The sequence below is a fragment of the Passer domesticus genome, chromosome 22 (assembly GCF_036417665.1).
Source record: "Passer domesticus isolate bPasDom1 chromosome 22, bPasDom1.hap1, whole genome shotgun sequence".
In the NCBI taxonomy this organism is placed as follows: domain Eukaryota; kingdom Metazoa; phylum Chordata; class Aves; order Passeriformes; family Passeridae; genus Passer; species Passer domesticus.
In genome coordinates, this window is record NC_087495.1 from 6,737,002 (window position 1) to 6,763,275 (window position 26,274).

General features: G+C 54.0%; 2 protein-coding genes across 5 annotated transcripts in view; one reads left to right on the forward strand and one right to left on the reverse strand.

Moving 5' to 3' along the window:
• Window positions 1-337: 337 nt before the first annotated feature.
• RNF223 (ring finger protein 223) lies at window positions 338-11,499 on the forward strand. Of its 4 annotated transcripts, none has more exons than XR_010350231.1 (3): window positions 338-6,366; window positions 8,360-10,614; window positions 10,707-11,499. XR_010350231.1 is itself a non-coding variant. In XM_064397457.1 (3 exons), the coding sequence occupies exons 2-3, from the start codon at window positions 6,327-6,329 to the stop codon at window positions 9,193-9,195; spliced, it is 876 nt and encodes a 291-aa protein (XP_064253527.1). In that variant the 5' UTR covers window positions 338-3,167; window positions 6,277-6,326; the 3' UTR covers window positions 9,196-11,499. The 4 variants fall into 4 exon arrangements, 2 of the variants coding, with proteins under 2 accessions (XP_064253527.1, XP_064253526.1); XR_010350232.1 differs by having other exon boundaries at window positions 8,360-10,434; window positions 10,495-11,499; XM_064397457.1 differs by having other exon boundaries at window positions 338-3,167; window positions 6,277-6,366; window positions 8,360-11,499.
• Window positions 10,991-26,274, reverse strand: part of AGRN (agrin) — a 61,561-nt gene continuing 46,277 nt past the window's right edge. The window contains 14 exon segments of the mRNA XM_064397455.1: window positions 10,991-13,439; window positions 14,530-14,633; window positions 16,009-16,233; window positions 19,868-19,955; window positions 20,596-20,650; window positions 20,652-20,723; window positions 20,725-20,787; window positions 21,623-21,739; window positions 22,621-22,632; window positions 24,176-24,287; window positions 24,904-25,068; window positions 25,793-25,889; window positions 25,981-26,041; window positions 26,043-26,116. Of these exon segments, the coding sequence (XP_064253525.1) occupies window positions 13,282-13,439; window positions 14,530-14,633; window positions 16,009-16,233; window positions 19,868-19,955; window positions 20,596-20,650; window positions 20,652-20,723; window positions 20,725-20,787; window positions 21,623-21,739; window positions 22,621-22,632; window positions 24,176-24,287; window positions 24,904-25,068; window positions 25,793-25,889; window positions 25,981-26,041; window positions 26,043-26,116 (1,403 nt within the window). The 3' untranslated portion in view covers window positions 10,991-13,281.

The window sequence follows — 26,274 nt, forward strand, 5'->3', positions numbered from 1 at the left end:
ACGGGACAGGCGCGGGACAGGCACGGGACAGGCACGGGACAGGCCCGGGACAGGCACGGGACAGGCACGGGACAGGCACGGGACAGGCACGGGACAGGCACGGGACAGGCACGGGACAGGCGCGGGACAGGCACGGGACAGGCACGGGACAGGCGCGGGACAGGCACGGGACAGGCCCGGGACAGGCACGGGACAGGCACGGGACAGGCCCGGGACAGGCACGGGACAGGCCCGGGACAGGCACGGGACAGGCACGGGACAGGCGCGGGACAGGCGCGGGACAGGCCCGGGACAGGCGCGGGACAGGCCCGGGACAGGCGCGGGACAGGCGCGGGACAGGCCCGGGACAGGCACGGGACAGGGGGGAGCTCTGAGCACCGCCGGGAAAAGCGGGAGAGCCGGGATGCAGGAAAACATCATCCGTGTATCCTGTCAGTAAACACTGACAGCACAAACGCGTGCGAATTCTGTGTTTAATGTTTCTGATTTAGTTCTGATTTGTTTCTGATTTATTTCGGATTTATTTCTGATTTATTTCTGATTTGTTTCTGATTTATTTCTTATTTTCCAGCAGCTCCTGCATCCACGCTCACCAGCTCCTGGTATCCAGGGAAAACACACCGGGAATATCCAGGGAAAACACACCGGGAATATCCAGGGAGAGCACACCGGGAATATCCAGGGAGAGCACACCGGGAATATCCAGGGAGAGCACACCGGGAATATCCAGGGAGAGAACACTGGGAATATCCAGGGAGAGCACACCGGGAATATCCAGGGAGAGCACACCGGGAATATCCAGGGAGAGCACACCGGGAATATCCAGGGGAAACACCCTGAGCTCTCCACCTCCCCCTTGGCAGCTTTTCCTGAGACACAATTCCAGCTCTGGCCCTGCAGCATTCCTGGGAATTCCTGGGAATTCCCGCTCCAGGCTGGAACCAGGGAATGGTTCCCAGCCTTGTTCTGCTCCAGAGAAACAATTCCCAGCTCTTTGTCCCTGCAGCATTCCTGGAATTCCCACTCCAGCTACACAGCTCTATCAGGGAATGGTTCCCAGCCTTTTCTCCTCCCAGCTCCAGATAAACACTTCCAGATGAACAATTCCCAGCTTTCCTGGAATTCCCACTCCAGCTACACAGCTCTACCAGGGAATGATTCCCGGCCTTTTCTCCTCCCAGCTCCAGAGAAACAATTCCAGCCCTGTCCCTGCAGCATTCCCGGAAATCAGAGGCCGGGAATTCCCGCTCCAGGCCAAAAACAGGGAACAGTTCCCAAACTTTTCTCCTTCTGGCTCCAGAGAAACAATTCCCAGCCCTGTCCCTGCAGCATTCCCAGGAATTCCAGGTGCAGAGAATTTCCAGAGAAACAATTCCCTGAGCCCAGCTCTGTCCCTGCAGCATTCCCGGAAATCCGAGGCCGGGAATTCCCGCTCCAGGCTGGAACCAGGGAATGGTTCCCAGCCTTTTCTCCTCCCGGCTCCAGATGAACAATTCCAGAGAAACAATTCCCAGCTTTCCTGGAATTCCCACTCCAGCTACACAGCTCTATCAGGGAACGGTTCCCGGCCTTGTTCTGTTCCCAGCTCCAGATGAACAATTCCAGCCCTGTCCCTGCAGCATTCCCGGAAATCCAAGGCTGGGAATTCCCGCTCCAGGCTGGAACCAGGGAATGGTTCCCAGCCTTTTCTCCTCCCGGCTCCATATAAACCATTCCCAGAATTCCCGTGCTCCAGCAGGAACGGTTCCCAGGCTTTCCCCTCCTCACGTGCAGCAGCTCCCGGCCAGGTGTTGGCTCTGCAGTTCCAGGTGTCGGAATTCCAACGGGAATTCCAGAGGCTGTGCTGGCTCCTGCCAGGAAGGAGCCCTGGTGAGTCACCAGACCAGCCTGGGGCTGGCCCTGGCACGGATGTTATTTTTATTAATTTAATTTTATTTTATTTTTTATTATTTTATTTTATTTATTTTATTTTTTATTATTTTATTTAACATTTTTTATTTTATTTTGTTTTCTATTCTATTCTATTCATATTTTCATTCTATTCTATTCTATTTTACTTTATTTTATATTTTATTTTACTGTATTTTATATTCTATTTTATTTTATTTTACTTTCCCCTGCTCTGTTCCTGCCAGATAATTTCAAGAGGGATCAATGATGGAAATGGATGGAAAACAACAGGAAATTTTAAAAAAACCATGAAAACTCGAATTTCCCAGCCTGGAAAAGAGGGATCACTGATGGAAATTTTTTTTTAAATCCCTAGAAATCAGAATTTCCCAGGCTGGAAAAGAGGGATCCCTGATGGAACATTTAAAAGAAATCCCTAGAAATCAGAATTTCCCAGGCTGGAAAAGCGGGATCCCTGATGGAAATTTTTTTTAAATCCCTGTAAATCAGAATTTCCCAGGCTGGAAAAGCGGGATCCCTGATAGAAATTTTTTAAAAATCCCTGTAAATCAGAATTTCCCAGGCTGGAAAAGCAGGATCCCTGATGGAAAATTTAAAAGAAATCCCTGTAAATCAGAATTTCCCAGGCTGGAAAAGCGGGATCCCTGATGGAAAATTTAAAAGAAATCCCTGTAAATCAGAATTTCCCAGGCTGGAGAAGCGGGATCGCTGATGGAAAATTTTAAAAAATCCCTGGAAATCAGAATTTCCCAGGCTGGAGAAGCGGGATCCCTGATGGAAAATTTTTAAAAATCCCTGTAAATCAGAATTTCCCAGGCTGGAAAAGAGGGATCCCTGACGTACATTTTTTAAAAATCCCTGGAAATCAGAATTTCCCAGGCTGGAAAAGCGGGATCCCCGAGGAAGAGGCCGGAGAGGAAGGCAGTGCTGCCCCGGCCGCGCTCGCCCCGTGTCGCGGCGCTCCCGGAGCATTCCGGGCCGTGACTCCGGGAGTGATTCAGCGGATGGGGCCGGGCAGGCGGAGCAGGAAAAGTCACCTGGGCAGGGAGGGATAAAACTCACCTGGGCAGGGAGGGACAAAACTCAGCTGGGCTGCGGCTCCGCTCCCGGAACCCCGCAGGTCCGCGCTCCGCACATCCAAGCCCCGCTCCCGGGGATTCCCGGGGGGTTCCCGGGGATTCCTGCGGGATTCCCGGAGGATTTCGGGGACTGGGAGCGCGGGAGATGGTTTGGTTCCTCTGACAGCACCTGCACAGGTATTTCTGGGGCTGGGGGGATCCCATGGAGCCATCCTGGGACTGGGACCAGTGGGACTGGGGAACTGGGACTGGGGAATGGAGAGTGGGAACTGGGACTGGGATCCCTGGGGCTGGGGAACTGGGACTGGGGAATGGAGAGTGGGAACTGGGACTGGGATCCCTGGGACTGGGATCAGTGAGACTGGGAACTGGGACTGGGATCAGTGGGACTGGGGAACTGGAATAGGGATCATTGGGACTGGGAACTGGGACTGGGGAATGGAGAGTGGGAACTGGGACTGGGATTCCTGGGACTGGGGAACTGGGACTGGAACCAGTGGGACTGGGATCCCTGGGACTGGGACCAGTGGGACTGGGGAATGGAGAGTGGGGAACTGGGACTGGGGAATGGAGACTGGGATCCCTGGGACTGGGATCCGTGGGACAGGAATCAGTGGGACTGGGATCACTGGGACTGGGGAACTGGAATAGGGATTGTTGGGATTGGGATCACTGGAAAAGGGATTGTTAGGACTGGGATGGTTGGAACTGAACTGGGATTGTTGGAATGGGAATCACTGGGACTGGGACTGTTGGAACTGGGATCACTGGAATTAGGATCACTGGAATAGGGACTTGGAACTGGGATCGCTGGGACTGGGATCGCTGGGACTGGGATCGCTGGGACTGGGATCCCTGGGACTGGGATTGTTGGAATGGGATCACTGGGACTGGGATTGTTGGAATGGGAATCACTGGGACTGGGATCGCTGGAGCAGGGACTGCTGGATCTGGGATTGTGGAATGGGAATTTCTGGGACAGGACAAATCCTCATCCCAAATCCTAAAGCCCATCCTGAACGTGGCCCCTCTCACTCTGCCTTTATGGTGCAAAAGATTCCTGGAATTCACAAAAACCACGGAATTCCTCCCTTTGTGTCGCTCTCCTGGGTGGCTCCGCTGTTTCCTGAAACCTCTGGAAAATCCCAGTGAATCCCTGGGAAAAGGAGAGGCTCTGAATTAAAAAAAAAATCAGAAAATCAAACAAAACAGCCCCTAAAAATCAAATTATTCTGTTAAAAAGACGCAGGAGGGGAAGGTTGAGGAATTTAAAACGTCTCATCCTCAGCTTGATCCAAATCCCTGCGTTCCAACCGATCCGCAAACCCCAAAAATCAAAATACCAAACAAAAAATAAGCGGAATAAAAGGATAAAAATTAGTAAAATCTCAATTTAATAAAACCAAGAAGCTTCTGTAACGCCACAGTCACATTTAGCAAACAGGAAAGTTTAAAATTTTTATCTAAAAGCAAATTTTGGGGTAAATTTGAGTTTAATTTGGGATTTTGCCGTGCTGGAGCTGACGTGGGCCAGAGCAGCAAAAAGCTCCTGAGAGCAGCTGGAATGTCATCAGTCATCATTAATCATTAATAATTAATAATGAATCATTTCATCATTCCTAATTGTGCAATGAGAGCTCGGGCAAGCCAAGGCTTCTCCCTTTCTCAGCTGCTCAGAATTCCTGAAAATCCCTGAAAAACGCCCAGGAACTGCAAAAAAAAATGGATTTAGGGATGGGAAAAAGGGAATATTTGGGAAAAAAAATAGAGATTAAAAGGAAAAAACTCCCTCAGGTTTTCCTCATCTTTGGGCCACTTTGGGCTTGGATTTGTGATTTATCTGTAAGCAGGAAAAATTTAAAAAATGGATTAAAACCCATTAAAATTAGCTGGAAATGCACAAAATTTAACCTCAGGAGAAGCTGCATCCTAAAAAAATGTAAATAAATTAATCTTTAACTGAAGAGAAGCACAAAAAAGAGAAATTCTGAAGGGTGGCTCTGAGGGGAATTATATAATAAATAAATAAATAATATAAATATGTAAATAGGTATTTAAATATATTTAAATATATGTATCTAGATATAAAAATATAAACATATAAATAGTAATATCTTTTTAGATAAATAAAGAAATAAATATATAATATATAAATTTATAAATATAAATAATTGAGATAAATAAATATATATTAATATAACAGTAGAAATAGTGAAAATTAATAAATAGTATAATTATTATAAATGATTAATAAGTTAGTAAATAATATAATTATTATAAATGATTAAATTATAATAATTATAAATAACACACTACTACTAATGGAGATTTTTTGGGTTTTTTCCTTGTGGAATGTGAGGAGCATTCGGTGTTTGCTAATTGAAATTCGGGTTTAATTGCTGGGCCGAGCTGTAATTACAGCTGAGCGTGGCCGGTGCCGGTGACACATCCCAAAAAAATGGGCTGGGAAATCCTCGGGAATTTCCTGCGGCTTTCGGGGACGGGAGCTGCGGGGGGTGCCTGAAATAATCCCAATTTTGGGGGGTTTTAACAAGGGTGAAGCTGAAAAGTTGGGTCTGGATGCAGGTGTTCCCTAAAATAATCCGAATTTTGGGGGATTCCAGGAAGGATGAAGGGACAGGAGCTGAAATTTGGGTCTGGGTGCAGGTGGTGCCTAAAATAATCTGAATTTTGGGGGATTTTAAGAAGGATGAAGCTCAAAATTTGGTTCTGGAATGCAGGTGTTGCCTAAAATAATCTGAATTTCGGGGTGATTCCAAGAAGGCTGAAGGGACAGGGATTATTTGTAACCCAATTTTTTTGGGATTTGGGCTCCTGAACTTCCAGGCAGGAGCTGAAATTTGGGTCTGGGTGCAGGTGTTGCCTAAAATAACCAAAATTTTGGAGGATTTTAAGAAGGATGAATCACAAAATTTGGGTCTGGATGCAGATATTGCTAAAATAATCCAAATTTTGGGGCATTCCAGGCAGGATGAAAGGCCAGGCGCTGAAATTTGTCTCTGGACGCTGCTGTTGCCTAAAACACCCCAAATTTTGGGGGATTTTGGGGGTGACGAGGGCACAGGAGCCGTTTCTGAACCATTTCCTGCTGGCACTCACAGCCCCGGGCCGAGCATTCCAATTTTTAACAGGAAAAACCTGAATTTCCCCTTTCTTTGTTTATTTTCCCCCAATTCCAGCTCCCAGGAGCCGGGACCTGCCCAAACCCCCCAAAAATCCCTTTTTTTCCCCCATTATCCCCCCTGAAAGTGTCTCTGTCTCCTAGGCCTGGCTCAGCTCCCTAATTAGGAGATTCCCAGAATTAGGAGATTCCCCATGGAATCCTCGGCTCTGCTCCCGGCTCCCGGCACCCGGGGTACGTCCGGTTCTGCGGTTTCTGCCCCAAAAAGAGGAATTTGGGGGGGACTTGTCCGGTTCTGCGTTTTCTGCCCCAAAAAGGAGCAGTCTGGGGGGGATTTGTCCGGTTCTGCCTTTTCTGCCCCAAAAAGAGGAATTTGGGGGGGACTTGTCCGGTTCTGCGTTTTCTGCCCCAAAAAGAGGAATTTGGGGGGGATTTGTCCGGTTCTGCCTTTTCTGCCCCAAAAAGAGGAATTTGGGGGGGATTTGTCCGGTTCTGCCTTTTCTGCCCCAAAAAGGAGCAGTTTGGGGGAATTTGTCCGGTTCTGCGTTTTCTGCCCCAAAAAGGAGCAGTCTGGGGGGATTTGTCCGGTTCTGCGTTTTCTGCCCCAAAAAGGAGCAGTTTGGGGGGGATTTGTCCGGTTCTGCGTTTCCTGCCCCAAAAAGGAGCAGGTTGGGCGGAATTTGTCCGGTTCTGCATTTTCTGCCCCAAAAAGGAGCAGTCTGGGGGGATTTGTCCGGTTCTGCGTTTTCTGCCCCAAAAAGGAGCAGTTTGGGGGGGATTTGTCCGGTTCTGCGTTTCCTGCCCCAAAAAGGAGCAGGTTGGGCGGAATTTGTCCGGTTCTGCATTTTCTGCCCCAAAAAGGAGCAGTCTGGGGGGATTTGTCCGGTTCTGCGTTTTCTGCCCCAAAAAGAGGAATTTGGGGGGGAATTTGTCCGGTTCTGCCTTTTCTGCCCCAAAAAGGAGCAGTTTGGGGGGGATTTGTCCGGTTCTGCGTTTTCTGCCCCAAAAAGGAGCAGTTTGGGGGGAATTTGTCCGGTTCTGCGTTTTCTGCCCCAAAAGGAGCAGTTTGGGGGATTTGGCTCCCGGCCCCGGGACCCCCGAGGATTCCTGTGGGAAGGGGCCGGGGCGTCGCTGGGGGCTTTTCTTGAAGGGTTCTTGGGGATGCCCAAGAGCCAAGGCCGGATAAAATCAGGAGAATAAAACAAAAATTAAAAATTAAAAAATAAAATTAATAATAATTAATAAAAAATAAAATTAATAAAATAAAAATAAATTAAAAGCAGGTGACTGGGAATAAATCAAATAAAATAAGAGAATAAAATGAAATAACGTAGAATAAATAAAAGTGGGTGATTCTGAATAGATAAATAGAATAAAAGAGATGGAATAAAGGAAATGAAATGAAATAAAAAGCAGGTGAGTCTGAGGAGATAAAGAGAATAAAAGATGTAGAAGGAAATAAATGAAATTAAATAAAAAGTGGGTGATTCCAAATAAATAAATAAAATAAAAAGCAGGTGATTCTGAATAAATGAATAAAAGAAAAGAAATTAAATAAAAAGAAATAAAAGGAAATAAAAAGTGGGTGATTCAGAATAAATAAAAAAAAGAAATAAAAGGAAATAGAGAGTGATTCTGAATAAATGAAGAAAAGAAATTAAATAAAAAGAAATAAAAAGTGGGTGATTCTGACTAAATAAATAAAGAAAACAATTAAATAAAAGAAAAGCATAAAAGAAAAGAAAAGAATAAAAGAATAAAATAAAACAAAATGATAAAATAAAATCATTAAATATAATAATTAAATAATGGAATGGAATAGAATAAAATAAATTAATAGAGAATAGAATGAAATAAAATAGAATGAAATAAATTAAAGTAGAATAGAATAGAACGAAATAAAATAGAATAAAATAAAGTAGAATAGAATAGAATGAATAAAATAGAAAAAAATAAAAGAAATTAAAATGGAATAGAATAGAATGCAATAGAATAGAATAAAATAAATTAGAATTAAAAAAATAGAAAAAATAAAAGAAATTTAAATAGAATAGAATGCAATGAAATAGAATAAAATAAATTAAAATAAAAATATAGAAAAAATAAAAGAAATCAAAATGGAATAGAATAGAATGCAATGAAATAGAATACAATAAATTCATATAGAATAGAACAGAACAGTTGGGAATAGGCACTGCAGTGAATCCCTTGTGCTCCTGCCCTGCAGGGTCTCGGCGGGCTCCGTTCCCCCCGGGGGGCTCCATCATGTCCTGCTTCCCGCACCTCTGGCACTCCAGCACCGCGCAGTCCCCGTCCAGCCCCGCGCCCGCCGCGCCGCCGCTGCCGCTGAGCCCCATCGCGGTGCCACCCGCGCCGGACGGGCGCAGGAAGGGCCGCTCGCCCGCGGGCTCCCCGAGCTGCGCCAGCCCCGGCTCGCCCAAGCCCGCCTCGCCCGTCGAGTGCTCCATCTGCTTCAACACCTACGACAACACCTTCAAGACGCCCAAGCTGCTGCAGTGCTCGCACGTGTTCTGCCTGGAGTGCGTGGCGCGGCTGAGCGCGGCGCTGGGCGCCGGCGAGGAGCTGCTGCCGTGCCCCTTCTGCCGCCAGCCCACCAGCCTGCCCAGCCAGGGCGCGCCCGGCCTGCGCACCAGCAAGGAGCTGCTGGCCACGCTGCCGCCCGAGCTGCAGCGCGAGCGCCAGCTCTGGATGGACGGCACCAAGCTCTGCTGCCGCTGCGCCGACGACGCCGACGCCGAGAACCCCGAGTCGTGCGTGTCCATCGACGTGGCCATGAGCAAGGCCGAGAGCGCCGAGGCGGCCCCGGCGGGGCTGGCGGGGCGGCTGTCGCGCTGCGAGATCTGCGACGACTGGAAGCGCATCGTGCTGCTCTCGGCGCTGCTCATCATCCTCTTCTGCATCATCCTGTGGCCCGTGCAGTGCGCGCTCAAGACGGGCAACCTGCGCTGCTTCACGCGGACTGCGGCCGTCAGCCGGCCCGAGCTGCTGCCCCCCAAAGCCACCGCGGCCGCCGCCGCGGTCACACGGCCGCCCTTCCAGTAGGGACAGGGCCCCGGGGCTGCTCAGGGATGGGGACAACGATGGGACCTTCCATCCTGACAGGATCTGTCACACGGCCGCCCTTCCAGTAGGGACGGGGCCCCGGGGCTGCTCAGGGATGGGGACAACGATGGGACCTTCCATCCTGACAGGATCTGTCACACGGCTGCCCTTCCAGTAGGGACGGGGCTCCGGGGCTGCTCAGGGATGGGGACAACGATGGGACCTGCTGTCCCAACAGGATTTGGGACAAAATCCCCGTTCCAGTAGTGCCAGAGACCCTGGATCTGCTCAGGGATGGGACCTTCTGTCCTGACAGAATCTGGGACAAAATCCCCATTCCAGTAGTGCCAGAGCCTCTGGATCTGCTCAGGGATGGGGACAAGGGACAGGACCTGCTGTCCCAACAGGATCTGTCACACGGCCGCCCTTCCAGTAGGGACAGAGCCACTGGATCTGCTCAGGGATGAGGAACAGGGACAGAACCTGTTGTCCTCACAGAATCTGGGACAAAATCCCCATTCCAGTAGAGCCAGAGCCCATGAATCTGCTCAGCTCCATGGGGACAAGGGACAGGACCTGCTGCCCTGACAGGATCTGGGACAAAACCCTTCTCCAGCAGCACCAGGAGCCTCTGGATCTGCTCAGGGATGAGGAACAGGACAAAGCCCTCTCCTGGATCTGCTCAGGGATGAGGAACAGGACAAAGCCCTCCTGGATCTGCTCAGGGATGAGGAACAGGACAAAGCCCTCTCCAGGATCTGCTCGGTTCCATGGGGACGAGGGACAGGAGAAAAGCCTTTCCTGGATCTCGGCTCCATCCCCACTGCCGAGCAGGACCTGCTGCATTCCTGGGATTGCCGCAGATCCCACATCCCGCTGGCTCTGGAATGTCCTTCCCGTGCCTCTGGAATGTCCTTGTGCCTCTGGAATGTCCTTCCCGTGCCTCTGGAATGTCCCCGTGCATCCTGCTGCCAGGCTCTCCATGGAATCCAGGGCTGGGAATGCACCGAGGTCTTCCCAGGATCCCCTTCCCAGGATCCCCTTCCCAGGATCCCCTTCCCAGGATCCCCTTCCCAGGATCCCCGTTCCTCCAGTTCCTGAGGGAATAAAGGGATTTTTTTTTTTCTGGAGCAGCTCCATGATTATTCCATGAGGAGCTGGGATGGGGAGGGCTGGATGAACAGATGGGAAACACCCGAATTCCAGAGGTTGGGACAGTCAAACACCCAAATTCCAGAGGTTGGGACAGTCAAACACCCAAATTCCAGAGGCTGGGAAGATGAAACCCAAATTCCAGAGGTTGGGACAGTCAAACACCCAAATTCCAGAGGCTGGGAAGGTGAAACCCAAATTCCAGAGGCTGGGAAGGTGAAACACCCAAATTCCAGAGGTTGGGAAGGTGAAACCCAAATTCCAGAGGCTGGGACAGTCAAACACCCAAATTCAGAGGCTGGGAGGGTGAAACACCAGAATTCCAGAGGCTGGGAGGGTGAAACACCAGAATTCCAGAGGTTGGGAGGTGAAACCCAAATTCCAGAGGCTGGGAAGGTGCCCTGGTGCAGAGGGGATAAAAGAGACAAAGAGGGAAAAGTGGAGACTCCCAGGATCTGACACCACAGAAGAGGGGAAGGAAAGACACAAAAATCCTGCAAAACCCTGGGATTTGGGATGGAATTGATGGAAAAACTGAATTTAGGAGACGCAGGAGCTTCCCCCTCCTCTGCCCAGCAACCAGCACCAAGAAAAGCAGGATTCTCCTTTATCCTAGGGAGAAAAAAAAGAAGCAGCAGGCCCCTTAAAAACCTCTTGAATCGTTTCCAAACTTTATTTCTGGGTGATTTGACGAAAGACACGAGTTAGTAATGGTTACATCATGCTGCTCCTCTACTGCGCATCGCCCGCCACAGCCCAGCCAGCAGCTCCCAGAGGCAGGAATTCACCCTCTCCACGGACACCTCAGGGGTTGAAATTAAAAAAAAAAAAGCAAAAAAAAAAAATCCAGAAAAAACACCCAACCTCAATGTCTTTTTTTTTGTTGTTTTTTTGATTTTTTTTTTTGCACGTTCTGTGGTAGAAATGTTGTTAAAAATAAAGCCCAGGTGAATGCGCTGCTGGAAATTCCAAATGCTCCCCCACGAGGACACAAATCCTGGTTTAAGGCATTTCCAAGCCCCAGCCAAAGCAGAATGAGTTTTTAAGATTTATTTTTGTTCAATTCTTGGGGGTTTTTTTGTTGTTTTTTCATTCCTGAAAATCAGCAGCTTCCCCATCCCTCTGGAGCTGGAACAGCAGCCCAGCTGGGAATGCCATTCCCAAAATATGGACTGGGGGATTCCCAGACCCCTCCCTCCCACCCCACCCCAGCACTTCCCACCAGGAATCTCAACACTGACCCAAAAAATGGGAATTTTGGCACCCCCGGAAGCCCCAGGCACAGCAGAGCCCTCATCCCACACAGGGCACAGCCCCCGTGGAATGTTTAACCCTGCATTTTCCACAGGAATGTCACAGGTTGGGAATATTTATTTTTTTTTAAATCAAATAAATGAAATCAAAGCAGATCCAAGTGGTTTTTCCATTGGTTTTCCCTCTTGGTTCCACCTTTGTTCAGAGCTCACCCTGAGAGAAGAAATTTGACCTTTCCTGGCTCAAAAGTTGGTGCCAAAACCCCCATTTCAAAGGGTGCCCTGCAAGGTGGGGTAGAAATTTAGGGGAAAAAAGCCAAATTTTGGCACCTTGGGCAGGAACTCCCACCCAGAACCCGGTGGGATCCCACAGGTGAATTCCCTAAAGTCGTTTTTCCACAGAGAAATTCAGGCTGAGGGTGGGAAAGGGACACAGAGGCCACAAAGCAGCAGGAAATCCTTCCATGGAGAAGGAATCCCAAAGGAAGATGGGATTTCTTCCTTCTGTTCTTCACATCCAGGAGACCCCGAGCTGCAGCCAAACCCCAGAAACATCAGAACTGGCCCCAAAATTTTCCTTTCCTGGAAGAAAATGCTTCAAATTGCCCCAAATACTCCCCCAGCCTCGCTCCTGCTCCTGCTGGAGCTGTTCCTGCTGGGCTGGAAGCACCCAGAGGATGTGGAAGACCCAAAAACTCCAAGTCCAAGGTGAAAAATCCCAAATTCTCTTGGTGGGAGAGGCTCCAGTGGCAGCTCTGCCTTGCCAGGCTGGGAGAAAGAGGCTGGAGAACGCTGTGGGGTGTGGAAGGACACATCCAGGAGATCTCTGAGGAGGGAAAAGGGAATCTCCTGGTCCTTTTGGAAGAGGGAGAGAATTCCCAGCTCTTGGAGAGGAGCTCCAAGTGATCCCCAGCATGAGGGAGGCCAAGGCTCGCTGGCTGGGGAGGGTCAGGACACGTCTGGATGAACACGAAATGTGGGAATGAGGTTTCACAGCTGCTCCTGCACGTGTCCAAGAGGAAGAGGAGGAGGAGAACCGCTGGAAAAATCCACATTTTTGCCTCCCCAGCACCTCTGAGTCCAGCAAAGAGTCCCGAGGCGGGCGCGGAGCGAAGCGCGGGCCCGGCGCTCTCCCTTCCAGTGCGTGGCATCCCTGATTCGAGCAGAGCTCGGAGGAGAAAAGCACTTGAGATCCTTACACACATAAATTACAGTGAGAGGAACAGGGGGCAGCAGGATTCAGGTGAACACGGGGCCAGGAGAAGGTTTGGAAGAGCCAGAGCCCGGAGCAGGGCGGGAATTCCCACCCCGTGAATCCGCCAAGGCCTCGCCAGCACCAGCAGCGCTTCCCCCACAGGAAAACAGGGTTGTTTTTGGGAACAAACCCCCCAAAAAACAGGAAAACAAAGGGGGAAACAACCCCAAAAACAAAGAAGCTTCAAGTATGAAGAAGATCGACGCTGCAGTGGGAGAGTTCTGGTTCTTCTCGGGGCCTGGTCGAGCTTTGTTCTGCTGCTCGGGCCGAGCCTCGCCGCCCCGAGAGCCCGAAAGCAAAAAGGGTTTCCTGCCCTCCCTGTCCCCCCCAAAAATATAAAAAGCAATAAGTTTACAAAAATAGAAAATAATTACAGCAATAGGCAGGAGGGAGGGAGGAGGGGGCAGGGAGGGAGGTCCCGGGGCTCTATTTGGCCGAGCAGTGCAATATCCGCGGCTGGTTCAGGGCGTCCTCCAGCAGGTGCAGCTCCCGCCGGTCCACGAGCACGTCCCGCATGCAGCCCACGAAACCCGTGCTGAAGGCCTTGGGCAGGCGCTGGGGCACGCTCAGCTTGTCCAGACCCCCTGGAAAGGGAATGGGGTCAGCTGGGACAGGGACAGAGCAGGGACAGCACAGGGGACAGAGCAGGGGACAGCACAGGGGACAGAGCAGCTGGGACAGCCCAGGGGACAGCCCAGGGGACAGGGGCACGTCCCGCATGCAGCCCTGAAACCCGTGCTGAAGGCCTTGGGCAGGCGCTGGGGCACGCTCAGCTTGTCCAACCCTCCTGGAAAAGGAATGGGGTCAGCTGGGACAGGGACAGCCCAGGGGACAGAGCAGGGGACAGGGGCAGAGCAGGGGACAGCCCAGGGCACAGGGGCACGTCCCGCATGCAGCCCTGAAACCCGTGCTGAAGGCCTTGGGCAGGCGCTGGGGCACGCTCAGCTTGTCCAGACCCCCTGGAAATGGAGCAGGGGTCAGCTGGGACAGGGACAGCACAGGGACAGCACAGGGGACAGAGCAGGGGACAGAGCAGCTGGGACAGCCCAGGGGACAGCCCAGGGGACAGGGGCACGTCCCGCATGCAGCCCATTAAACCCGTGCTGAAGGCCTTGGGCAGGCGCTGGGGCACGCTCAGCTTGTCCAGACCCCCTGGAAAGGGAATGGGGTCAGCTGGGACGGGGGCAGAGCAGGGACAGAGCAGGGGACAGAGCAGGGGACAGGGGCAGAGCAGGGGACAGAGCAGGGGACAGGGGCAGAGCAGGGGATGGCACAGGGCACAGGGGCACGTCCCGCATGCAGCCCTGAAACCCGTGCTGAAGGCCTTGGGCAGGCGCTGGGAACACTCAGCTTGTCCAACCCTCCTGGAAATGGAGCAGGGGTCAGCTGGGACAGGGGACAGCACAGGGACAGGGACAGCACAGGGACAGGGACAGCACAGGGACAGGGGACAGCTCCCCTGAAATGGCACAGCGTCAGCTCAGGGCAGGGGATAGGGGACAGACAGACAGGACAGCACAGGGGACAGGGCATTTTCCAGCCACCTGAGAGGCCACAGGATGGCGTTGAAGGGAGGGAGGGACATCCCCAAGATCCCAAACATCCCCAGGATCCCCAGCCCCGTGCCGCTCTGAGCCCCCCGGGGACAGCGGCACGTCCCTCGCCCGGACTCACCCAGCCACAGCGCCCCGTCCGTGTCCAGCTGGGTGGCCCCGAGAGGAGAGGAGCCGGCGATGGGGGCCTCGTTCCCCACCTGCAGGGAGCCCTCCCTCTGCACCCTGCTCCCGAGGGACGAGAAGAGCAGGATTCAGGAGCGGCCCCGAGAGCCACCCCGAGCTGCTCCCTGCAACTCCTGACACCGGGAACCCCCGGGGGGCGGATTCTGGGATGAGCTCCATCCTGCCCCTGGGATTGGGATTCACCTGTGGGGTCTGTCCCCCCTGCTGCCCTAAAGGGGGGCGGATTTTGGGATGAACTCCATCCCGCCCCTGGGATTGGGATTCACCTGTGGGGTCTGTCCCCCCTGCTGCCCTAAAGGGGGGCGGATTTTGGGAAGAACTCCATCCCGCCCCTAGGATTGGGATTCACCTGTTCCCCCTGCTGCCCTAAAGGGGGGCAGATTTTGGGGTAACCTCCACCCCATTGCTGGGATATCCCCACCAGTGCTTTTCCAGCTGCAGGGCTGTAGTTACTATATTTTTTCTTTATCTTAAACTCTAAAACCCTAAACTTTCCTTTACTTGACGTGTCTCTGCTTTGAACTACAAATCCACATTCTCACTTCCAGCACCTAAGTCTGGAAGCCTTTTCCAAGGTCTCAGATCAAATCCTGGGTTTAATTCTAAGCTTTGGCTTCCAGGCCCAAAGTCCTGAGAGTTCTTATCCAAGGAGAGATCCTTGGGGATCACGGGGCTCAGCTGGAGAAGCTGCCTCACTCCCAGCTACTCCATCCTGACCCTGACTCCGATTCTGACCCCAATCCCAACCCTGACCCAAATCCAATCCAGATCCCAATCCAGATCCCAATCCAGATGCAGATCCCAATCCCAATCCTGACCCTGATCCTGACCCCAGTCCAATCCTGATTCCAATCCAGATCCCACTCCTGATCCACATCCCAGTCCTGACCCTGACCTCAATCCAATCCTGATCCCAATCCAGATCCCAATCCAGACCCAGATTCTGATCCCAATCCTGATCCTGATCCAGATCCCAATCCTGATCCCAACTACCGATCCTGATTGCAATCCAGATCCTGATCCAGATCCCGATGTCAATCCAGACCCAGATTCTGATCCCAATCCACATCCCATTCCTGAGCCAAATCCAGTCCCAATCCCGATCCAGATCCAAATTCCACTTCAGATCCAGATCCCAATCCTGCTCCAGATCCTGATCCCGATCCCAATCCTGATCCAGATCCTGACCCTGATCCAGATCCCAATGCCAACCCATATCCTGATCCCAATCCTGATCCCGATGCCAGTCCAGATCCCAATCCCAATCCCTAATCCTGATCCAGATCCCAATCCCGATTGAGATCCCAATCCCAATCCCAATCCTGTTCCCAATCCCAATCCAGACCCCAATCCTGTTCCCAATCCCGACCCCAATCCCGCTCCCGCTCCCGCTCCCGCCGTGGCCGTGGCTCACCGGGAGGCGCGGATGTGCACCCACTGGTTGGTGTTGACGGGCACGCTGGAGCGCAGCGTGACGGCCTTGGAGCCCAGGTCGTAGCTGAGCTGCACGAAGCCGTCCACGATGGCGAGCGCGATGTAATCGGCCCTGTCCAGCCCCTTCCCGCTCCACAGCAGCAGCCCCTGCGTCGCCTCCGTCTTGATGCTCAGCTCAAAGTGGTTGGACTGCAGCGCCTTCTCGCTGCGGGGACACCACGGAGCTCCTCAGCCTCCTCCTCCTCCTGCTCCTCCTGCTCCTCCTGCTCCTCCTCCTCCTCCTCCTCCTCCTCCTCCTCCTCCTCCTCCTCCTCCTCCTCCTCCTCCTCCTCCCCCGGGGATAAACTCCCCGCCTGTCCCCACCTCTGGCCCGGAGGGTCACGGGTTTGGGATAATCTCCATCCCACCGAGCAGCTCGGAGCGGGGGCAGCCTCCATCCCACTCCTGGGATTCACCCATGGGGTCTGTCCCAGCTGCTGCCCTAAAAGTGCCAGATTTTGGGATAATCTCCATCCCACTCCTGGGATTCACCCATGGGGTCTGTCCCACCTTTTGCCCTAAAAGTGGCAGATTTTGGGATAATCTCCATCCCACTCCTGGGATTCACCCATGGGGTCTGTGCTACTTGCTGCCCTAAAAGTGGCAGATTTTGGGATAATCTCCATCCCACTCCTGGGATTCACAGGAAGAGTCTGTCCCACCTGCTGCCCTAAAGGTGCCAGATTTTGGGATAATCTCCATCCCACTGAGCAGCTCGGAGCTGGGGCAGCCTCCATCCCACTCCTGGGGTTGGGATACACAGGAAGGGTCTGTCCCAGCTGCTGCCCTAAAGAGTTGCAGATTTTGGGATAATCTCCATCCCACTCCTGGGGTTGGGATACACAGGAAGGAGATTCTCTGGAGATTCCCTGCTTTTATCCTCATGGAGCACAAGGACCAGTCCCTGCCAGCTGTGACACAGCAGCCGTGGCACCCTGGGGACTGTCACAGGAAGGGGACAGAGGCACAAAACCTTTTCCCAAGGGAGGAGGGAAGGAAAAGTGGGATTTTCCCCAGGTTGGAATCCTGATTTTTGCCGCTGGAACAGGCATGAGGCTCCTGGCAACAGCCGGAGTGGGACACACAGAGACACCAGAGAGACACCACAGAGCTTTTTATTCCCAAGGGATGCTGCACCCAGGGGGGACACGGCCCTGCTGTCCCTGCAGGGCCCTCAGCCTGGGGCTGGTGGCACTTTGCTGTCCCTGAGCCTGGGGCTGGTGACACTTTGCTGTCCCTCAGCCTGGGGCTGGTGGCACTTTGCTGTCCCTGAGCCTGGGGCTGGTGGCACTTTGCTGTCCCTCAGCCTGGGGCTGGTGACACTTTGCTGTCCCTGCAGGGCCCTCAGCCTGGGGCTGGTGGCACTTTGCTGTCCCTGCAGGGCCCTCAGCCTGGGGCTGGTGGCACTTTGCTGTCCCTGAGCCTGGGGCTGGTGGCACTTTGCTGTCCCTCAGCCTGGGGCTGGTGGCACTTTGCTGTCCCCCCTGTGCAGAGCTCATCCCTCACGGAAAAAAGGCCAGGACAGGGACACAGAGGACACACACAGGGACACAGGGACATGCTGAGGCACGGGCAGAGCAGGGACAGCACAGCTGGACACTCACCTGGGCTCCGAGGGGAAATCCAGCGCCTCGGGCCTCGGATGGGGAGAGAAGGGGCGAGCCATAAGCGAGGGGCAGCGAGGAGACCCTGCCTTGCCTTTCCTTTTCCCTCCCCTTCCTTCCATAATTTCCCTTCTTTTTTCCTTTCCTTTCCTTCTTTCCTTTCCTCCTTTCCTTTCCTTTCCTTTCCTTTCCTTTCCTTTCCTTTCCTTTCCTTTCCTTTCCTTTCCTTTCCTTTCCTTTCCTTTCCTTTCCTTTCCTTTCCTTTCCTTTCCTTTCCTTTCCTTTCCTTTCCTTTCCTTTCCTTTCCTTTCCTTTCCTTTCCTTTCCTTTCCTTTCCTTTCCTTTCCTTTCCTTTCCTTTCCTCTTTCCTTTCCTCTTGACTTTCCCCTGGAGCTTCCCTGAAGGAGGAAAAATCCACTTTTATGGGAAGCACAGCCCAAACTGGCTGGAAAAAAGCTGGGAATGGTGACATTCCCTCTGCAAGGCAGCAGGGATTAGCTCAGGGAGGGGACACGGGGACAACTGTGAGCTCACAGTGTGGAGAGCACTGCCCACCTTAGGAGGACGCTCAGGATAATCCTAAAATTCCTAAAAATCCCTTTCCAGCCCCTCCCAATGGCGTGGACATGCAGGTGGTGGCTCTGCAGCCCCCCATGCACAGGCACAGCTCTGAGGGCACACGACGAGGTGGGATGGGATGGGGCAGGCAGGGATCCCCCAAATCCCCTAAATCCCCCCTTCCCACTTGCACAGAGCAGGGAATTTTAGGATCCCTTTTAGGGCTTCCCTTCCATGCAGGACAGACCCACAGCCAATCTCAGCTGTCCAGGGACTGGGATTTGTCCCCACCCTCCTGCCCTGACCCTTTTTGTGACCCCTCATCCCCCTGGAGATGTTCTGGGGGGTTCCCAGTGCCACATCCACACTGGAAAAATCAAGGATCCAGTTTCCATCCCCCAGTTTCCATCTCCCACACCTCTGGCTGCTGCTGGAGCAGAAAACCACAGGGATTTTCCTTCCCTGTGCTCATCCTTATTAAAATCATGCTTAAAAATTAAACTTAAAACTTATCCCAAAACTTAAAAAAGGCATGCTGGGGGACAGCAGCTGGCCGTGGCAGGGTGGGGACAGCAGCTGGATGGGACACAGCTGGAGCAGCTGCTGGCAGCACCCGAGCCCTCCTCCCCAGGGAACGGGAAGAGTTTGCCACCCAAAACCCCGGGAGAGGCCCCGGATTCCTCCCCCAGCCCTGCCCTGAGCTGCCCCGGGGCTCGGGGTGACCATGGGGACGTGGGGAGGGCGGCAGGGCCGTACTTACGCTGGGATCTCATTGCTCAGGTGGCTTGGAAACAGAGAAACAGCGACATTGAGAAGGGACAGACACCCAGAGGGACAGACAGACACCCACGGAGGGACAGACACCCAGGGAGGGACAGACACACCCAGAGAGGGACAGACACACCCAGAGAGGGACAGACTGACACCCAGAGAGGGACAGACACACCCAGAGAGGGACAGACTGACACCCAGAGAGGGACAGACACACCCAGAGAGGGACAGACACCCACGGAGGGACAGACTGACACCCAGAGAGGGACAGACAGACACCCACGGAGGGACAGACAGCACCGCACCTCCACACAGACACCCTCCCCAGCAGGGCTGGGACACCGGGAATGGGAGAGGCAGGAGGACACAGGAGTCTCCTGAAGGAGGAATTTCCAGCCTGGAGGAGCTCAGGGGGAGCTCTGCTCATTCCCAGAGAGAATTCCCAAGGACAAGGAGGAATTTCCAGCTCAGGGAGAATTTCCAGAGGGAATTCCCAAGGACAAGGAGGAATTTCCAGCTCTGCTCATTCCCAGAGAGAATTCCCAAGGACAAGGAGGAATTTCCAGCTCAGGGAGAATTCCCAGAGGGAATTCCCAAGGACAAGGAGGAATTTCCAGCTCAGGGAGAATTCCCAGAGGGAATTCCCAAGGAGCACACACCCACGGACACCCCAGGCTCCTCCCCAGCACGGGCTTGGGGACAGTCCCACACGTCCCATCCCTGAGGGACACTCGGGATCCCCCACCCCATTCCCAGCCCCACAGCCAGGCCTGGAGCTGGGAATTTGGGGCAAAGCCTGGGAGAACGAGGATCAGGCAGCCCCGTTGGGGTCTCCTGGCCCCCAGCTCCCCCGGGGGGGTCGGGTACCTCTTGGTGACAGCGTTGTGGTACTCCAGGTACGTGTGGCCATCGAAGGCCACGGCCTCGGCGTCCCCCGCCGCCTTCTCGATGATCACTGAGGGCAAAGGGGAGGTGGCAAAGGAACAGAATTCCCTCGGGGCCGGGAATTCCTGGGAGGTGGGGAAACCCCCCAGCCCTGCCAGCACGGGGACACGGCTGTGTCCCCAGGGAGGGTCACCCCGGGGTACGGGTGGGGTTCAGGGTCCCCTCCCGTGGCTCCCAGCTGAGATCTCCAAGGGTTCTCCTCTCCCAGAACTTCCTGACTGGCGCTGGTTTTCATCACAACCCCTGCTGGATGTGCTGAACTTCTGCTGGAGGTCTTCCATCCAGCCTCCCGTGGGCACCCCCCAACCCCCTGGGCCACCCCCACCTTCCCTGTGGCACCTCCAGGCTCCCCATGGCCACCTCCAACCTCGTGGGCCACCCCCAGGCCCCTGTGGCCACCTCCAACCTCCCATGGCCACCCCCCAGGCCCCTGTGGCCACCTCCAACCTCCCATGACCACCCCCAGGCCCCTGTGCCATCCCCAGCCCTCGATGACAATCTCCAGCTCCCCATGGCCACCTCCAGCCCTCTGGGCCACCTCCACCTTCCCTGTGTCACCTCCACATTCCCTGTGCCATCCCCAACTCCCCATGGCCACCCCCAGCCCCCCTGGCACCCCCTGGCACCCCCAGCCCCCCCCTGGCACCCACCCTTCTCGCAGTGCTCCCCCGAGAAGCCCCTGTGGCAGGAGCAGTGGTAGCCCCCCCAGGCTGGGGCTGCAGGAGCCCCCGTGCTGGCACGGGTTGGGCTTCTGGGTGCAGGGGTGCCCCCGGAACGGGGGACACCTCCCTGGCACTGCGGATGTTCTGCTCCTTCAGCACGGGCACGCCCTCCAGGGAGATCTGCGGGGGCACGGAGGGCTCAGCCAGGAGCTGCCTGGCAGGGGAATTCCCAAAAAAAACGGGGAATTCTCATCCCAGGCGGGGCTGGGATGGTGAAGGTGCCCCTGCCCATGGCACGGGGGGAGCTGGAAGGTTCCTCCACCCCAAACCAGGCTGGGACGCTCTGATGGTCCTTCCCACCCGGCTCTGGTCATGTGGGGACACCAGGCAGTGTGCGTGGGGACAAGAGGAGACAGGAACCCATCCCTGAGGTGGGAACCCATCCCTGAGGTGGGAACCCAACCTTAATGTGGGAACCCATCCCTGAGGTGGGAACCCATCCCTGAGGTGGGAACCCGTCCCTGAGGTGATGGGAACCCATCCCTGAGGTGGGAACCCATCCCTGAGGTGGGAACCCACCCCTTAAATGGGAACCCACCCCTTAAATGGGAACCCACCCCTTAAATGGGAACGCATCCCTTAAATGGGAATCCATCCCTTACATGGGAACCCACCCCTTAAATGGGAACCCATCCCTTAAATGGGAATCCATCCCTTAAATGGGAATCCACCCCTTAAATGGGAACCCACCCCTTAAATGGGAACCCATCCCTTAAATGGGAATCCATCCCTTACATGGGGAATCCATCCCTATGGTGGGAATCCATCCCGAAGATGGTGGGAATCCATTCCAAGTGTCCCCAAATTCCCTTCTGTCCCCCTTTTCCACCACCAGGACAGCTCCCAGCTCCATCCCAGGACAGGGGGGACACTTGGCTGTCCCAATGGACACTGGGCTGTCCCAATGGACACTGAACTGTCCCAGTGGACACTGGGCTGACCAGCAGGACCTCACCCTCTGCACAGCTCCGTGGAAGCCGCTGGAGATGGCAGCTGCTCGAGCCAGCTTGGAGAAGTCGGGGGCTCCCCCCACGTAGAAGGGCTCCTTGAGGTTCAGCACCATGTGGGGCACCTGGGGGACATCAAGGACAAGGTGTCAGCTCCTCCTGGCTGTCCCTGCATGTCCCTTGACGACCCTCGTGGCTCTCTCCGTGTGGGAGATTTGATGATCATTTATTTGATGGTCATTTATTTGATGATAATTTATTTGATGGTAATTTATTTGATGATAATTTATTTGATGATAATTTATTTGATGGTAATTTATTTGATGGTAATTTATTTGATGACGTTTTCTATTTTATTTTATTTATGACTCTACGGATGGAGCCTCCAGGAAACCTCCTCATGCCAAGGACTGCCAGCTCCCACCCCCAGCAGGCACCTGGGGAAGGTTTCCCCTGGGTTGAATTTTGGGGAGAGGCTCTTCCCACAGCCTCAGGCCTGGAGGGGGGCTCTGCTTTCGTGTGCCCCCCAAAATTGGGGTCCCCAGACATTGCAGGGCTGCTGCTCAATCCCAGCCCGTCCCAGAGGATCCACCTGGCTGCCCCAGCTTTGAGGAGCAGGTTCAGGTTTTCTCCTGCACCCCACGGCTTGAGGAGGTTCTCCTGCACCCCACGTGGTGGTTGTGGAGGAGAAAATTCCCTCCTTGCTGTCACCAGCCCCAGGATTGGTGGGAATTCTCTGGGCTGGAGGCAGGGCCACAGCAAGGACGGCGTGACATGGAGCACTAACTAATGCTTTGTGGGATTAACACAAAATAAATGACCAGATTAATTGAAATGGTCCCAAAACAAAAGGTGACAACTGGCTGGGAATGAAGCACGGGAGGGGGAATGAGAGGCTCTAAACTACAGGGATCCTAAACCAGATGGGGAAGATGAAAAAACCACAAAAATAGGAAGGAAAAAAGGAGATGAGATGGAGGCGTGGGGGGGTCATACTTATCTGTACCTTACGGGATTTCTGGGATCCAGACAGCAGGGGAGGGGAAAACACAAAGGAAAATCAAAGGGAGACAGAGAAAAAAAACAAAAAAAAAAGAGAGAAAAGGGACATCAGTGGGGTGCCATTGCAGCGGGCAGGGCTGCCACAGCCCCGCTGCCACCAGGGCTGGGTGGCACGGGGTGGCACGGGGTGGCAGGGGGTGGCAGGAGGGTCTCTGCCACCCAGGAGCTGCTTTGCTCAGAGAGGAGCCTGCAAAGAGGAGAGCGAGGGGAGGAAATGCCTGGGGGGGTTCTGTGGGGTGAGGGGTGAGCTCAGCAGGGCTGAAAAAGGGGGGAAAAGGGAGGGGAGGGACCCCGGAATGCAGGGAGGGGCTGGAACTGCAAAATTCCCAGCGGGGACAAGAGCAGAGCAAGCGCCAGGGGATGCAGCAGCAGCAGGGCTGGGGATTTCCTGCTCCCTGAGCTCCTCTGCCTGCTGGGGGGCTCTTAATGAATGATTAATTAGTGACCCAGGGGCGCCTCAGGTAGCTGTGCCAACACAGGACAGGTGGGGACCTGCAGTAAGGGATGGGGGGTCCAGGAGAGGGTGGGGGGCTCATCCAAGGCAGCCCTGAAACCCCAGAAATTCCACTCAAACCCACGATCTAAAGCCCAGGAACCTGAGAAATTCCACTCAAATCCAGAATTTAAAGCCCAGGAACTCAAGAAACTCCACTAAACCCATGATTTAAATCCCAGGAATTTCAGAAACTCCCCTTAAATCCCGGATTTAAATCCCAGGAGCCTGAGAAACTCCCCTCAAATCCCGGATTTAAATCCCAGAAGCCTGATAAATCCCCTCAAATCCAGAATTTAAATCCCAGCAACTCGAGAAACTCCACTCGGATCCAGAATTCAAAGCCCAGGAACTCGAGAAATTCCCCTCAAATCCAGAATTTAAAGCCCAGGAACCTGAGAAATTCCCCTCCAATCCCGGATTTAAAATCCCAGGAATTTCAGAAACTCCACTCAAATCCTGGATTTCAGTCCCAGTAATTTCAGAAATCCCCTTCAATCCCAGATTTAAGTCCCAGGAATTTCAGAAATCCCCTCCAATCCCAGATTTCAGTCCCAGGAATTTCAGAAATCCCCTCCAACCCCGGATCTCAGTCCCAGGAATTTCAGAAATCCCCTCCAACCCCGGATTTAAATCCCAGGAATTTCAGAAATCCCCTCCAACCCCGGATTTCAGTCCCAGGAATTTCAGAAATCCCCTCCAACCCCGGATTTCAGTCCCAGGAATTTCAGAAATTCCCCTCAAACCCCGGATTTAAGTCCCAGGAATTTCAGAAATCCCCTCCAACCCCGGATTTCAGTCCCAGGAATTTCAGAAATCCCCTCCAACCCCGGATTTCAGTCCCAGGAATTTCAGAAATCCCCTCCAACCCCGGATTTCAGTCCCAGGAATTTCAGAAATCCCCTCCAACCCCGGATTTCAGTCCCAGGAATTTCAGAAATCCCCTCCAACCCCGGATTTCAGTCCCAGGAGCCCCAAGCCCCGGTGCTGGGCCGGGGTCACTCACCGGGGACTCCCCGGTCACCCCGGGGCCGTTGTTGACCCTCAGGACGCCCTTGCGGCCGCTCCGCTCCAGCAGGACACTGACCCACGTGTCCAGGGGCACCGGCTCCCTGCTCCTGGGGGAAAAGGGAAAAAAGGGTTAAAAAAGGGTTAAAAAGGGAAAAAAAGGTTAAAAAGGGTTAAAAAAGGTGGAGAGGTCATCGAAGGGGGACGCTGAGGTGCTGGAGATCTCAGCCTGAGATCCCTGGCAAAGGAAGAGAAATTTCTGTTGGGTCGTGGGATTGTCACCACAGGGGACCTCACACCAGCTGGGCCAGTCCTGGGCATCTGGGACAGTGCCAGCAGTGCCCTCACCTGAGCAGGGAGAGTGCCAGCAGTGCCCTCACCTGGGCAGGGCCACAGTGCCACCAGAGTGCCAGCAGTGCCCTCACCTGGGCAGGGACAGTGCCAGCAGTGCCAGCAGTGCCCTCACCTGGGCAGGGCCACAGTGCCACCAGAGTGCCAGCAGTGCCCTCACCTGAGCAGGGCCACAGTGCCACCAGTACCTCTCAACTCAGCAGGGCCAGCAGTGCCCTCAGCTGGGCAGGGCCAGAGTGCCACCAGGGCCACCAGTACCCCTCAACTCAGCAGGGCCAGAGTGCCACCAGAGTGCCACCTATACCCTCACCTGGGCAGGGCCAGAGTGCCAGCAGTGCCAGCAGTGTCACAGTGCCAGCAGTGGCAGTGTCTCACCTGAGCAGGGCGGGCCCCTTGCCCAGGTCGTAGCGGAACTCCAGGTGCCCGCGGTGCAGTGCCAGCGACACGAAGTCCCCTTTGCCATCGCTCCTCTGCCCGTTGTAGAAGATCATCCCGCTGGGCTGCCGGGCCAGGAACACCACCTCCATGGACAGCTTGTCCCTGCGACAGGGGATTGATTATCGGTTATTGATTATTGATTAGTTATTGGTTATTGATCATGGGTTATTGATCATTGATTGGGGCTATTGGTTATTGATTGGGGCTATTGGTTAGGTGTTATTGATCATGGGTTATTGATTGTTGATTGGGATTATTGGTTATTGATCATGGGTTATTGATTATTGATTGGGGTTACTGGTTATTGATTGGGGATATTGGTTATTGATTGGTGTTATTGGTTAGGTGTTATTGATCATGGGTTATTGATTGTTGATTGGGATTATTGGTTATTGATCATGGGTTATTGATTATTGATTGGGGTTACTGGTTATTGATTGGGGCTACTGGTTATTGATTGGGGTTATTGGTTATGGGTTATGGCTTGTGAAGTGTGGGTTATGGGTTATTTATTATTGATTAGGGTTATTGATTATGGATTGTGGGTTATAGATAGTGGGTTATTGATTATGGACAGTGGGTTATTGATTATGGATTCCAGATTATGGATTGTGGGTTATTAATTATGGATAGTGGGTTATTGATTATGGACAGTGGGTTATTGATTATGGATTCCGGGTTGTGTCTCCCCTCCCGTCCAGCCGCCCCTGGGATAACCCCGATGCCGTGGGCGTGGCAGCAGTGCCAGCAGTGCCAGCAGTGCCAGCCGTGCCAGCCGGGGGTGCCCAGGTGCAGCGCGGGTCTGTCCGTCTGTCCCTGCACTCACTGCAGGTCGGGCACGAAGCTCTGCAGCCCGTTGAGCTCCAGGTAGGAGAAGCCGTTGAACTCGGGCAGGAAGGGCACGGACTGGTCCTGCTCCGTCACTGGGCACAAAGCGGGCGGCGTGAGGGGCGCGGGGCCGGGCGCGCGCCCCCGAGGCCGCCCGGGCTGGGGGCACCCCCCCTGCCGGCCCACCTCGCTCGCAGAGGGTCCCCTCGCGGCCCACGGGGCACGCGCACAGCGCCCCCCCCGGCGGGCAGCACCAGGCACGTGGCAGAGGGGTGGCACGGCGACGGCTCGCACGGGTTCCGCTCCGAGGCACACGTGGGGCCTGCGGGGGACAGGCAGCTTGGCACCGACCCCAGGGACATGGCACCAGGGTCACCAGTGTCCTCAGTGTCCCCACAGCCTCTCGAAGGCACACGTGGGGCCTGCGGGCACGGGAAGCTTGGCACCGACCCCCAGGCCCCCGTGTCCCCCATGGCCCCA